This window comes from Hyperolius riggenbachi, chromosome 4 (genome assembly GCF_040937935.1).
Source record: "Hyperolius riggenbachi isolate aHypRig1 chromosome 4, aHypRig1.pri, whole genome shotgun sequence".
In the NCBI taxonomy this organism is placed as follows: domain Eukaryota; kingdom Metazoa; phylum Chordata; class Amphibia; order Anura; family Hyperoliidae; genus Hyperolius; species Hyperolius riggenbachi.
Genome location: NC_090649.1, coordinates 391,783,194 through 391,795,981, shown reverse-complemented (window position 1 = coordinate 391,795,981; position 12,788 = coordinate 391,783,194). Strand labels below are relative to the sequence as shown.

General features: G+C 44.3%; 2 protein-coding genes across 2 annotated transcripts in view; one reads left to right on the top strand and one right to left on the bottom strand.

The window, feature by feature from the left end:
- Positions 1 to 5,869, top strand: part of LOC137504829 (ribosome-binding protein 1-like) — a 30,406-nt gene extending 24,537 nt beyond the window's left edge. The window contains exon 13 of the mRNA XM_068233421.1: positions 5,406 to 5,869. Within this exon, the coding sequence (XP_068089522.1) occupies positions 5,406 to 5,444 (39 nt within the window). The 3' untranslated portion in view covers positions 5,445 to 5,869. The remainder of the gene's footprint in view (positions 1 to 5,405) is intronic.
- Positions 5,870 to 7,041: 1,172 nt separating this feature from the next.
- The window catches only part of LGALS8 (galectin 8), a 31,283-nt gene continuing 25,536 nt past the window's right edge, over positions 7,042 to 12,788 (bottom strand). Inside the window, exon 9 of the mRNA XM_068232208.1 lies at positions 7,042 to 11,936. Coding sequence (XP_068088309.1) covers positions 11,787 to 11,936 — 150 coding nt within the window. The 3' untranslated portion in view covers positions 7,042 to 11,786. The remainder of the gene's footprint in view (positions 11,937 to 12,788) is intronic.

Below are 12,788 nucleotides of genomic sequence, written 5' to 3'. Positions count from 1 at the left end.
GTTCCCATACATGTAAATCTTTCACCTGCCCTGTTGATGTCAAACGTACCACGTGCTATACGTGGCATCAACATGGGGTGCGAGAGATTTTAATGCAAGGGCACTGGGGTGGCACATCAACATTTCGGGGTACATCGGCGGATGCGGGGTCACAAGATTGCTGAAATTGATCGGGAATTGGCCTGCGGGATATGGGCAGCCAACAGATCTCTCTGATCAAATTCGATCAGAGAGAGATCTGTCTCTTGGTCGATCGGCCCATCATCACTAGATATATGGGCACCTTCGGTGGTTTAGCTAACTGAGATAAGTGAATAATCATACCCAAACTGGGAGTGTAATGATACATGTGCTGCATGGATGTGCCATGATAAATATTGCATAAACTTTGTCATATTTTGCCCTATTTAAAATTGTTGAAATGTCTATGCTTTTAATACAAACAACATATGACTGTAATTTTCTGACTATTTATTACATATCCCCTTAAAAATTCCAGAGACAAACAATTATACAATGTATCCTATTGTGATGTGACTTTCCTCTCTAATTCTAACTCTGATATAGTAGTACCCATCCTTTATTTACTGTATAGGTCTATCATATTGCAGCCATTGCTAAATATGCCATCTCATTGTTTTAGTAAGCAGTGTCTAAATCTTGCTTTGATTAATAAGGCTTAATGCTGGGTACACACAATGCAATTACCCATCCAATCGACAGGTAATCCAACGTGTGTACACGTCCAATCTGCTCCTGTTTAAAACGGGATCCATTTTCCGGTGATAAGTTTGAAAAATCGATCCCGTTATTGACCAGGAGCAAATTGGACATTTTTGTTATGTGACCTGACCGGAGCAGTGCTTTTCAGCTCTGCTAGATTTGGGCGCAGGTGGCGCCACCATAGACTATAATGGGAATTACATGTATAGTGGCACTCAGTGAGTAGCGTCGGGGTCGTCAGAAGACGGAGCCAAAGTTGCTTAAAAAACACAATAATTCGACCTCCAGCAATAGCTGGAAGCCAAATTATATCCTTCCCCCACTATCCATGGCAGGCCTGGAGGGGGAATAGTAATTAACACAGGCTGGACTTGTGCAGAAGCAGGATCAGCCATATACCGGCTGTATCCTGTGCCAGCCCAAGTTTAACGGCGCCGATTTCAAATGTATGCGACCTGACTGACCGCTGCTGAAGGAGATAACAGCAGAGAGATTGGGCGGGGCTCGCATCAACTTGCTTTTCAGTCTGCAGTGGAGCTGGCATGCAGCGTTCATCCGTGCAAATCTGTGCACATAGGGGCTGGTGAAGGCGAGGCAGGCAAAAAAGGGTGTAGGACATTTGGGCGCCACCAAAGGCTGTAATGTGAATTACGGCTATAGTAGCGCTCAGAGGGTAATTTGGGCATCAGCAAAAGACTGAGCCCATATTACAGAAAAACTGTGCAATTCGGCCGCTGAATTGCATCTTTCACCTGAGTCCATTGCAGCCTGGAGGGGGAATAGTAATTAACACCGCCAGGACTTTTGCAGGAGCAGGGTGAGACGTCTATCTGCTTCACCCTGGGCCCAATTTTCCTGGTGCCGTGTTTGCATGTATGCTGGTGAAGGTGCTTTAAAACTTTAGCTGACCTTCACTTTTTATAACGGTTTCAGAAGTGGCAGTTGAACCACATTCTCATTGCCAAAAGCCTGAAACCTTCTTGTCCTCCTCCACTCCCTTCTCTGGCTCCTCCTCCTTCTCCAGCAGGTGAACAGGCTATTTAGTGACACAATCCACACTGCAGTCATGCTTCCCCTACTGTCCACACATGGTCAGTGAGATGCTAATTTTTTCCAGCTAGAATGCAAATTTTTACTGCACATTGTAAGTAGCAGAGCATTGGGCCAGTCCAGATCATCCGGAAGGGCATTTGACTGTCCTAACTCCAAGCTGAATACAATTTGCATACAGGTCAGAAAAATTAGCATTTCATTGAGTATCTCTACTGGTTACCAGCAAGCAGTGTATAGTTTATTAGTTCCCATGCAGATGTGGCTGTGGCCAGGCTTACTGTCGCCCCGCCCACTGCTGTGGACAGTGCCACTACAGGGATCACATGATTTGTGGAGAAAGTGTGAGGGAGCATGGGGCAAATGTCAGCTCTTGTTAGGGAGAACCAATGTGGGGTTGGCGAGCATTACTTGCCTTCAGGGGGCCGTTCCCTGTCTGTATGCACGTCACAATCCTCTCCATCCAGACTCACATGTGCTTTGTTGTAGTCTGCTATAAAATTTCACTAATTAAAAACCAGACACTAATAGCTTTTTGTATTATGCCTTGAGTTTAGTACAGGGTGGTATCTGCACCAGCAGAGTCATCAGGGATGAGCAACTTCTTCCAACCTTTGCCTTGAGGTGTTGATGCAGAATTTGAAAACAGTGATAGAAAGAGAGATTAAATGGCGGTCAGACGTACATTGCGCACACATGAAGGCCCAGCCAGGCCTGCATGTTCCCTGTGGACTGGGGGGGGGGGGTAATGTGGGAGACTGGTTATGTACAGTAAACTCAGTTTTTGAGAATCCATCCTGGCAGATTTTCATCCCCTCTTTCTCCCCACCCCCAGAATTCATGGGCACAGTATCTCAGGCAGGTGCCATGCAGGAAGTGATGGCAAGCGCGTCACGCTTTGGGTATGCGGAAGTGTATTGTGTAAATCCACTTCCGTGCATGCCCGACGTCGAATTGGTGATTTGTATTTGTTTTTCAAATCTACACGTCACCATAGACCAACATGACTTCCGGGGCGACGCAGAATGCCGCAGCACCGCAGCGTTAATGTACATCTTGACCTGTGTTGGGGATGTGGCGATAAGTCACTTCCGTCACACCTCATCGTAACATCCCAGTATGAAAGTCTCCATAGATTTTCATTGCACAGCAGTGGGGTGCAGTAAAAATACCGCCCCGCCTCAGTGTGAAAGGGCCATGAATGAATGGCTGCATGGACAGTAAGGCAGGGTTCACACTGCATGTGAAATTGCAAAAATGTGTTTGCTGCACGTACATTCACAGTCAATAGAGAGTTGCACTTTAGTTTGAAGTTGCAAAATTGCATTTTCAGTTTCACATGCGCAAAAAACGTACATCTTGCAGCATACATTTGCATATGGCATGTGAATTATCATTGACTTTCAATTTCTACTTTGAAAGAACACACATGAAGAAATGCAAGCGAACGTGAATAGCCCCTGGAAAAATATGCATGTGAAAAACGTTCATGGTTTCCGCACTGATAGGTGTGAGCCCTGCCTTATTACTGGGAGACCAGCTGGAGAGATTCATAGAAAGGATCCTTAAAGTGGATCTGAACTCTTGCACAGGACACAAGGAAAACATAACAGAAATGCACCCTGTACGAGTTTGGCCTGTGTAATTCCCCCTCATTTGTGTCTAATCACTAGTTGTAATTTGATCCTCCCCTGTGTCACATGACTGCCTATGGCAGATAAGCCTATTTGAAAGCACAGGCTGTAAACAATATGTCTGCTTCCGTGAATCAGGAAGTAGAAACAGTGCAGATTTATTTTAGGATTTGCATCATCTGTAACAAATGTTTTTTGTTTTAAGGGCTCGTTTCCACTATCGCGAATCCGCATGCGTCCAACGCATGCGGATTCGCACATGTAATGCAAGTGGATGGGCCTGTTTCCACTGTAGCGTTGAGGTGCGGTTTTTTTTTCAGCGGTGAAAAAACGCACAAAAGAGCCACAGAATTCGCCTGCGAGTGGAATGCATGCGAATCGCATGCAATGTATTTAATAGGGAAATCGCATGCGGTTTCCCCATGCGTTTTTTGCAGCGAATTCGCATAGGTACGAATGTAAATTCACACAGGCAGTGACCTGGTTAAAATCGCATATACCCTCACCTATGCGAATTTGCATGCGAATTCGCAGCAAAAAACGCATGGGGAATCGCATCCGCATGCGATTTCATCAGCGGTGGAATCCAGGCGGTTCTGCACCGCAATAGTGGAAACGAGCCCTAAAGGTTATCATGCTGTTGTGTATCTTTTTAGAGCAGAGAGGAGTTCTGAGTTCAGGTCCATTTTAAGGGAATGTGAACTTATTTTTACAGCTGAAAGGGATAATAGAGGCTGACACATTTATTTCATTTTAAACAATGCAAATTACCTGGCTGTCCTGCTGATCATCTGCCTATGTTTAGCCATGGACCCCGAACAAGCATGCAGATAAAGTACTCTGACTGAAGTCGGACTAGATTAGCCACATGCTTGTTTGATGTGTGATGTACTACTGATGCCAGAAAGCTCATCAGGACAGCCAGGTAATTTGATATGGTTTAAAAGGAAATAAATAAGGCACCCTGCATATACCTCTTGCTTCAGGTTTCAGGTAAAGGACGTTTGAACTGAGAGGGATACGGAGACTGACATTGATTTCCTTTGAAACAATGCACATTGCGTGACTGTCCTGCTGATCCACTTCCTGTGACACTATTAGCCATAGACCTTGACTAAGAATGCAGATCAGATGTTTCTGTGTGAAGTCTGACTGCATTTGCTGCATGCTACTTTCAGGTGTGTGATTGATACTACTCATGCATGAAAGATCAGCAGGATGCCAGCCAACTAGTATTGTTTTAAAAGGAAATAAATATGGAAGCCTCCATATTCTTCTCACTTCAGTGTCCTTTAAAGGAGAACTGTAGCGAGAGGCATATGGAGGCTGCCATATTTGTTTCCATTTAAGCAATACCAGTTGCCTGGCTATCCTGCTAATCCTCTGCCTCTAATACTTTCAGCCATAGGCCCTGAACAAGCATACAGCAGATCAGGTGTTTCTGACAATTTTGACAGATATGACAAGATTAGCTGCATGCTTGTTTCTGGCGTGATTCAGACACTTAGACCAAATAGACCAGCAGGGCTGCCAGGCAACTGGTATTGCTTAAAGGGAACCTTAACTGAGAGTGATATGGATGTTTCCTGTTAAACAAGACCAGTTGCCTGGCAGTCCAGCTGATCTCTGTGACTGCAATAGTGGCTGAATCACACCCTGAAACAAGCATGCAGCTAATCCAGTCTGACTTCAGTCAGAGCACCTGATCTGCATGCTTGTTCAGGGGCTGTGGCTAAAAGTATTAGAGACACAGGATCAGCAGGCGATTCATGCAACTGGTATTATTTTAAAAGGAAAAATCCATATCCTTCTCAGTTTAGGTTCCCTTTAAAAGGAAATAAATATGGCAGCCTCCATATACCTCTCACTACAGTTCTCCTTTAAACTGAGCCAAATACATTTTCATGGGAGTTTTTCTATAATAATAATCTGTAATAAACTGAGTGCTATAATACCATTGTACTTATCACTTTTTCTTTTCTTTCTTTTTTCCTGCAGGAACAAGACACTGGTGTCACTAGCGGAACATCAGTTTGATCCCAAAATATATATATTTTTTTTATTTTTTAAACCATAATGCCTTAAACATTCCTTTTTTGACATTTCAAAAAAGTAATAATATAGTGAGCCAAAAAAAAAGTCTGCAGTTAATGTATTGCATATAACACAAAACTTGTGTGAAGGAAAATACATTCCATACTATAACCACTGACTGTGTCAGTACACCATTCCCTCCTATCTGAACTGACAGGCTGAAAGAGATTATTGGGAAGTATGAAAAAAGGGACAGACTGTATATGAATAAGTGCAATTTCTTTGTCTTTTGGAGTAAACGATGTATGAATGGACATAAACGTGGCAGTTTATATGAAGAAGGTGCCATATTGTAACTGGTCTCCAGTATAAAATCATGTGAAATGTTGGTTTCCTAAAAGCCAATAAAATATACCCAAGAAAATGAATCTTTCTTTGTATTGCTGTGTGTGTTCTGCATTACAGATACATTTTCAATAATATTGTAATAAGTCAAGCTAAAATTGACTTAAAGTGTACTAAAGGTGATATGTGACATGAGATTGTATATGTACAGTACAAAACATTAATAATCAGGCTGTTTTACTTGCTTTATTTTGCTGCCTGGAAGTTAATTTCTAGGCATGGAAGTGACAACTTCTGTCTTGTCGGTACCTTGTCAGAAATACACTAAACATCACTGATTAGCAATGGTTTCCTGGCACAATACAGAGGCATGTTCCCTGCTCCATGCCATGCCTTGGGTGTCCCCTATGCACCACTCTCCGACCCCACAAAAAAAAAAAAGATGGAGACAAATTGCTTGCCTGCAATCTCAAAGAGAAGGTGCATCCCTTGCAGGAGAGGCACTCCTGAAAACGCCCACTCGGGCATTACGAACGCCCCATCCCCAGCTCTGATTGGGGAACTCTGCCTCTATTACCCCGCTCCCCTGCCTGCACTCTACTCTGTGTTGAGACCCACAGCTGCAGCGTCGTGATCCAAGGGGTCACAGCCATGTTTTGTTTTCTCACCAAAAGTCTTTTATTGCAGGAGCAACGGTTATCGATGCTACCTGATCCGGCTAGTACCCCGGCCCGGTAACGCCGCCCCGCCACCCCAACCCATCTCCCCCCCCCCAACCCCCCCGGGACCTGGTACCATTTATTTAATTTTTTTACAAAAATGCCCACCTCAGGTTATGTGGTTAAAATGTTTAAAGATTCTGCTTTTGTACACCTATTATTGTGGAGTACTACCGCAATTATGAACGTATTCTCTCACATGGCCTGGAAGTGTTCCAGATAGGGGGATTAACCCAGCCCTATAAATGCGGACCCCTAGTTACAAACAGGTTCCCTTCCGGGAGAGATTGTTTATAGGTTGCATTTGTTTGTAAGGTGAGTTCATTATTTACAGACAGCTCTGAGTGTGATTAGTTCTGAATTTTAGGGTCTAAAAGCAGAAATAATTGCATCGCTTTAAGTCCCTAAACTCCGGAAGTAATCAAAATGTCAAGGAGGTTAGGGGGCCAAGTATTCAAACGTATTACTTGCAGTGCACATCAAATGAATTTACATCTGCCTCCCAAATCTAAAAGAAAATTAAATGCAACAGAATCTAAATCTAAACATTTTTATTGTATTAAAACCAAATGTTTAATATACAGATGTATAAAACCTAGATAAACAGAAATATGAAAACGTACAACATCTTGAAATCATGATGCATTAAATACAGGTGTATTTGATTACGCATACCATGAAGTGTTTCATTTATTAAGATATTAAAGGGCAACTGAAGCAAAAGATATGGAGGTTGCCACATTTATTTCCTCTTCGGCTAGTTACACACCAGGACGTTGCGTTTAGTGGACGTTATAGGGGACGTTAGGGGCACGTTATGTGCCCTATAACGCAACGCCTGGTGCTCTCTGGTGTGGACGTCTGAGTGAGCTGCGTTGTGCAGCTCACTCTGGCGTCCGTGATGCGTACTCTTGGACGCATGCGGCATCACGTGATCCCGCCCAGCCAATCGCCGCACAGAGCGGCCGCTCCCGGAAGTAAACACTGCACGTCACTGAGTGCAGTGAATATGAATTAGCCATGTGCCCGGCCGCTCTCCCCTCCTTCCCAACATGACTGAGCATGTGCAAGCAGTCGAACACACAGCATGCAGCACTTTGCTGCGTTACAATGCAACGCAACGTGGGCAGTGTGAACAGCCCACTTGTGTTACATTGTTGTGCGTTGCGGGAGCGTTACAGGCTGCACTAACGTGCGCCTGTAACGTCCCTGTGTGCAAGAAGCCTTAAGCAATACCAGTTGCCTGGCTAGCCTGCTAATCCTCTGCCTCTAATACGTTTAGCCATAAACCCTGAACAAGCATGCAGATCAGGTGTTTCTGACATTGTCAGATCTGAAAGATTAGCTGCATGCTTGTTTCTGACAATTTTCAGACACTACTGAATCCTACGTAGATCAGCAGGGCAGCCAGGCAACTGGTATTGTATAAAAGTAAATAAATATGGCAGCCTCCATATATTTCTCATTTCAGTTAATGAAGTGCAAAGACTACAGAAGCACTTGCAGACCAACCATCACATTCAGAGACGTAGCTAGGGTTTTCAGCGCTCAGGGACAAAGACAGTATTTTTTTTTTCTGCTGCTTGCGCTTCTGCGCTCCTCTGCAGAGGGAGAGAGCGAAGCAGGGGCACTTTGGGCAGCCTCTCATGCACAAGGGGGTGCAATGGCCGTGCTGAGCGCCCTCACAGTGCAGCGCCCGGGGACATGTGCCTCCTTGCCCACCCATAGCTACTCCTCTGATCACATTACACTCTGGAAATGAAACAAGGATTGTAAATGGTTGTTCCCTAGTTTTCAGAACTTTTGGAGAAACAGAACAATTCTGCAATGATTAAAGCTAATTTATCTGTTTTCAGTTCAATTTTGTGCCCAATTTTTATAAGTCACTACACCATTTATTGGCTCGTTGTTGTTGTGTAGTCTTAACAAAAATATTATGTGACAGTATCGTAATCTTATGCCTGGTACACACCATGCATTTTCCCGTCAGATTGGTAGAATCGATTATTTGAGACCGATCCAATCTGATTCCCCTCGTTGTTCAGATCAGTTTTCCATCACGTCTGTACAAATTGATCAGAAAAACTAGTGTAAATTCACAGAAATAAGTTGCTATACTTTATGTAAGGACACCTTTCTGGATGCCAAATTTGCACATCCTGACCCATTTCCCGAGGGGTTGTATGGTCCTCCCAACACACTGGAGCTTACATGGACATAGAAGTAAAGGAATAACAAATCTGCTGCTGCAATGAAGATAAATCATCATATGGGCCTCACTTTATCAATTGAAGATTCAAAAACACAGTATGCTTTCCCCTGGTAATAACGGAACAGCAGAGACATCCAGTGGTTAAACACTGGATAACCCCATTGTGGATGGATGGGATGCTTTTCTTATTTCTGAGTTTTCCTTTTGAGCTCTTAAAGGAGAACTGAAGAGAGAGGTATATGGAGGCTGCCATGTTTATTTCCTTTTAAGCAATACCAGTTGCCTGGCAGCCCTGCTGATCCATACTATTAGCCATAGCCCCTTAACAAGCATGCAGCACATCAGGTGTTTCAGACTTTAAAGTCAGATCTGACCAGACTAGCTGCATGCTTGTTTCTGGTGTTATTCAGATACTACTGCAGAGAAATAGACCAGCTGAGCTGCCAGGCAACTGGTATTGATTAAAAGGAAATAAATATGGCAGCCTCCATACACCTCTTACTTCAGTTCCCCTTTAACAATCGATATTCTTACACTTCACTTGCTCGGCACTCCATGCTGCAGAGGTATATAGGATGGCAAGGCCGGTCCGCCCATGAGGCGGGGTGAAACTTTTGCCTCAGGTGGCACTTCTGGGGGGGGGTCGACGCATAGTTGAAGTCAATGGAGTTAGCCGCTGGTCGGCCAAGTTAAACCACCGGGTTGCTTGCAGAGCGGTGATCACTGCACATGCATGACTATTGGCTGACTGCCTCATATGACTTTGATCATGCGTGTGTACGAGCCTACAATCGCCTGCCTATAGTCAAACAAACCGGTACCCACAGAGGTTCTCCAACACACATTTTTTGTATTTTTTTTTTCCACTTGCTAGGTGCTGGAAATCTATTTTATAGATCATGAAAAGGAAAAAAAAAAAGGAATGTTAACTGAATCAGAGCCTTTAAAATTTATATGAATACATTTTTGTTTAGATGAAAGAACCGTTTTCAAAACTGGGCTTTTATATAATATAAACAAGTACTTCTCTATATTCTCTATTATAGTATTTCTCTATATTTGGTAAATATTTTCTCTTCATTTGGTATTAGAGAATCTGAAGTGAGTTTAAATTTTTACCTTATATTCAACAGGGGCATGTTTGCCCCTGCTAAAACGCAGCTATCCCGCAGCAGAACGAGGTGTGTTTATCCCCCAAATCCCCTCCGTGGTGCCCGGGGAGCGCTTCCTGTTGAGGCAGAGCTAATGGCTGTAGCTCTGCCTATCAGCGTGTATCTCCGCCTCTCCCCCACCCCTCTGTCTTCCTTCACTGAGAGGGGTGGGGGAGAGGTGGAGATCTGCCGCTGATAGATGGCGCATGAAGGCAGAGCTTCAGCTCATAGCTCTGCCTCCAACAGCAGCAAAATCCACGACCAAGAAAGTTGTGGATTTTGCAGGGGGGGGGGGGGGCTGGGATTTGGGGGGTAAAGACCCCTTGTTTTGCCGCAGGATAGCAGCGTTTTAGCAGGGGCAAACATGCCCCTGTTGAATATAAGGTAAAAAGCCATTTTTAAACTCACTTTCACTGCTGTGTTCCCATTGGAGAGATTCCAAGTATGTATTGCTACCAATACAAGGGACATAGACAGTGATACAAATCTGACGGGGAATGTAACTCATGTGCACTCCTTATGGCTAAAATCCTATCTTAACCTTCTTAGCGGTCATTACCGCCGGAAGGTGCCGCTCAGGCCCTGCTGGGCCGATTCTTATCAAATAAAAAGCAGCACACGCAGCCCGCAATTTGCCAGCCGCATGTGCTACCTGATCGCCGCCGCGAGCAGCGGCGAAAGAGGATCCCCCCAGAGCCCTGTGCAGCTGGACCAATCAGTCCGCTAAGGGCTGGATCGGAGGCGGCTGACGTCCATGACGTCACTCCGCTCGTCGCTATGGCGACGACGAGGTAAGCGAAACAAGGAAGGCCGCAATAAGCGGCCTTCCTTGTTAATTCTGATCGCCTCCCGCGATCAGAATGACGCGACCGGAGCGCCCTCTAGTGGGCTTTCATGCAGCCAACTTTCAGTTGGCTGCATGAAATAGTTTTTTTTTTATTTCAAAAAAAACCCTCCCGCAGCCGCCCTGGCGATCTTAATAGAATGCCAGGGTGGTTAATTAACAGACAGGAAGATCTGAAAGTAGTGCAGTGAAGATACATACTATGCGAACTCAAAAGAACAGATCTGCATCCCTGAGGACTAGTGACAACTCTTAGAAGAACATAAAAACTGATTTGCGTTACCCATTTTTAAGTCAATGATCCTGCTTTCAGTATTACAAATGCTTCTTATATCCATATATTGGTATGTAACCCCGCCCTCCCAGTGATGTGACAGCCTGGGCTATGATGTCATGCAGCTTTTTCCCTAAAGCACTCTGGGAGATCAAATGCCGTTTCTTCTCACTACACAGAAGGAAAAAAACATCCCACAGATTCAACTCGCCTGCAGCAGAAATGCCAGCATCACTTATACATTTTTAGAATGTAAATTATGGTGAGGTACGATTTTACAATGAGTCATCATTGACTCATTTATATGATAATATTGTAAGGAAAAAAATAAGTCATTTAGTTATATTTGGTTAAGTCCCTGTACCCAGTAACCATACTTGAACGACACAGAATAACAGCTGTCAATGTCACGCCCATCCTGGACACAACATGAACAGGTTCAGTTACACAAGTTAGATCAAAAAGAAACTTCATTGTTCCTAACAGCAAAAGGAAGGTTGTGTAGTACAAGCAGCTACAGTACTGGCTTTTATTAGTAATGACCCTGGATTGGTCATAGAATGTATCATTCATCTTCCAGCAGCCTCTGCCATTATGAAACGTACAAGCTTTATCATGCTACCTGATTCAGTTTTACCGCATCTACGTAGCATAAAGGACTACGGACTGAGGATTCTTAATTTATCATTCCTCTGGCTACAGCCATGTGGAAAGAGGAAACAGGATTGTACAATCATGGTTGTAACGTGTATGGCAGGCTGACAGGAATTACCATCTACAACCATTCTGCCACACGTTCTCTACCAGACCCTGACATCATACAGTTCAATGTCTCCATCTACGGCGATCTCGTTAATCTTGCCCAGGTCTTTGAATCGGTGTTGATACGCCAGCAGATGTAGTCCATTCACTGCAACTTTAAACTGATGGGCTTCACAGTGCACAAGAAGCTGCAAACAGAGAATAGGAAAACATGGAAGCAATGACTGTTAGAATATGGACACTGTATTCAGGTTAATGGACAACTGAAATGAGAAGCATATGGAGGCTGTCGTATTTATTTCCTTTTAAACAATACCAGTTGCCTGGCAGCCTTGCTGATCTATTTGGCTGCAGTAGTGTCTGAACAACACCAGAAACAAGCATGCAGCTAATCTTGTCAGTTCTGGCAATACTGTCAGAACCACCTGATCCGCTGCATGCTTGTTTAGGGTCTGTGGCTAAAAGTATTGGAGGCAGAGAATCAACAGGACAGCCAGGTGACAAGTATTGCTTTAAAATAAATAAATATGGCAGCCGTATCCCTCTCGTTACAGTTGCCCTTTAATTTTGTATTCTGTTTGAGCTCTGCCTTCCCACCTCATTACGAGTCATTTACACCAAATATCAGGGTTCCCTAAACATGGGTAAACCCTATGCAAAGTTGTAACACTTTAGATGCTTGGTCTGATTTAACTTTAATCTATTTAAAATCATTGGGAGTTGTGTGAAAAAAAACAGCTAGATACTTACCTAAGGAGTGAGTGGGAAGGCTCTGGGTACTAATGAGCCTTTTCTATCTCCCGATGCCCTCGGTGCAGCACTAGCTTCCCTGTCCCCCTCCGCCAAGGGACTTCGGGAGCCGAGTCCTCCTGAAGACAAGCGGCTCCATCCTGCACATATGTGAGTGTGCACGAGAGGGCGATCGCGCGTGTGCAGTGTGGAGCGGCCCGTCTTCAGGGGAACTTGGGCTCCCGAAGACTTCAAAAGCCTCCCTTTGGCAGCGGAGACAGCAGCATTTGACTGAATTGGTCGTAGGCTGC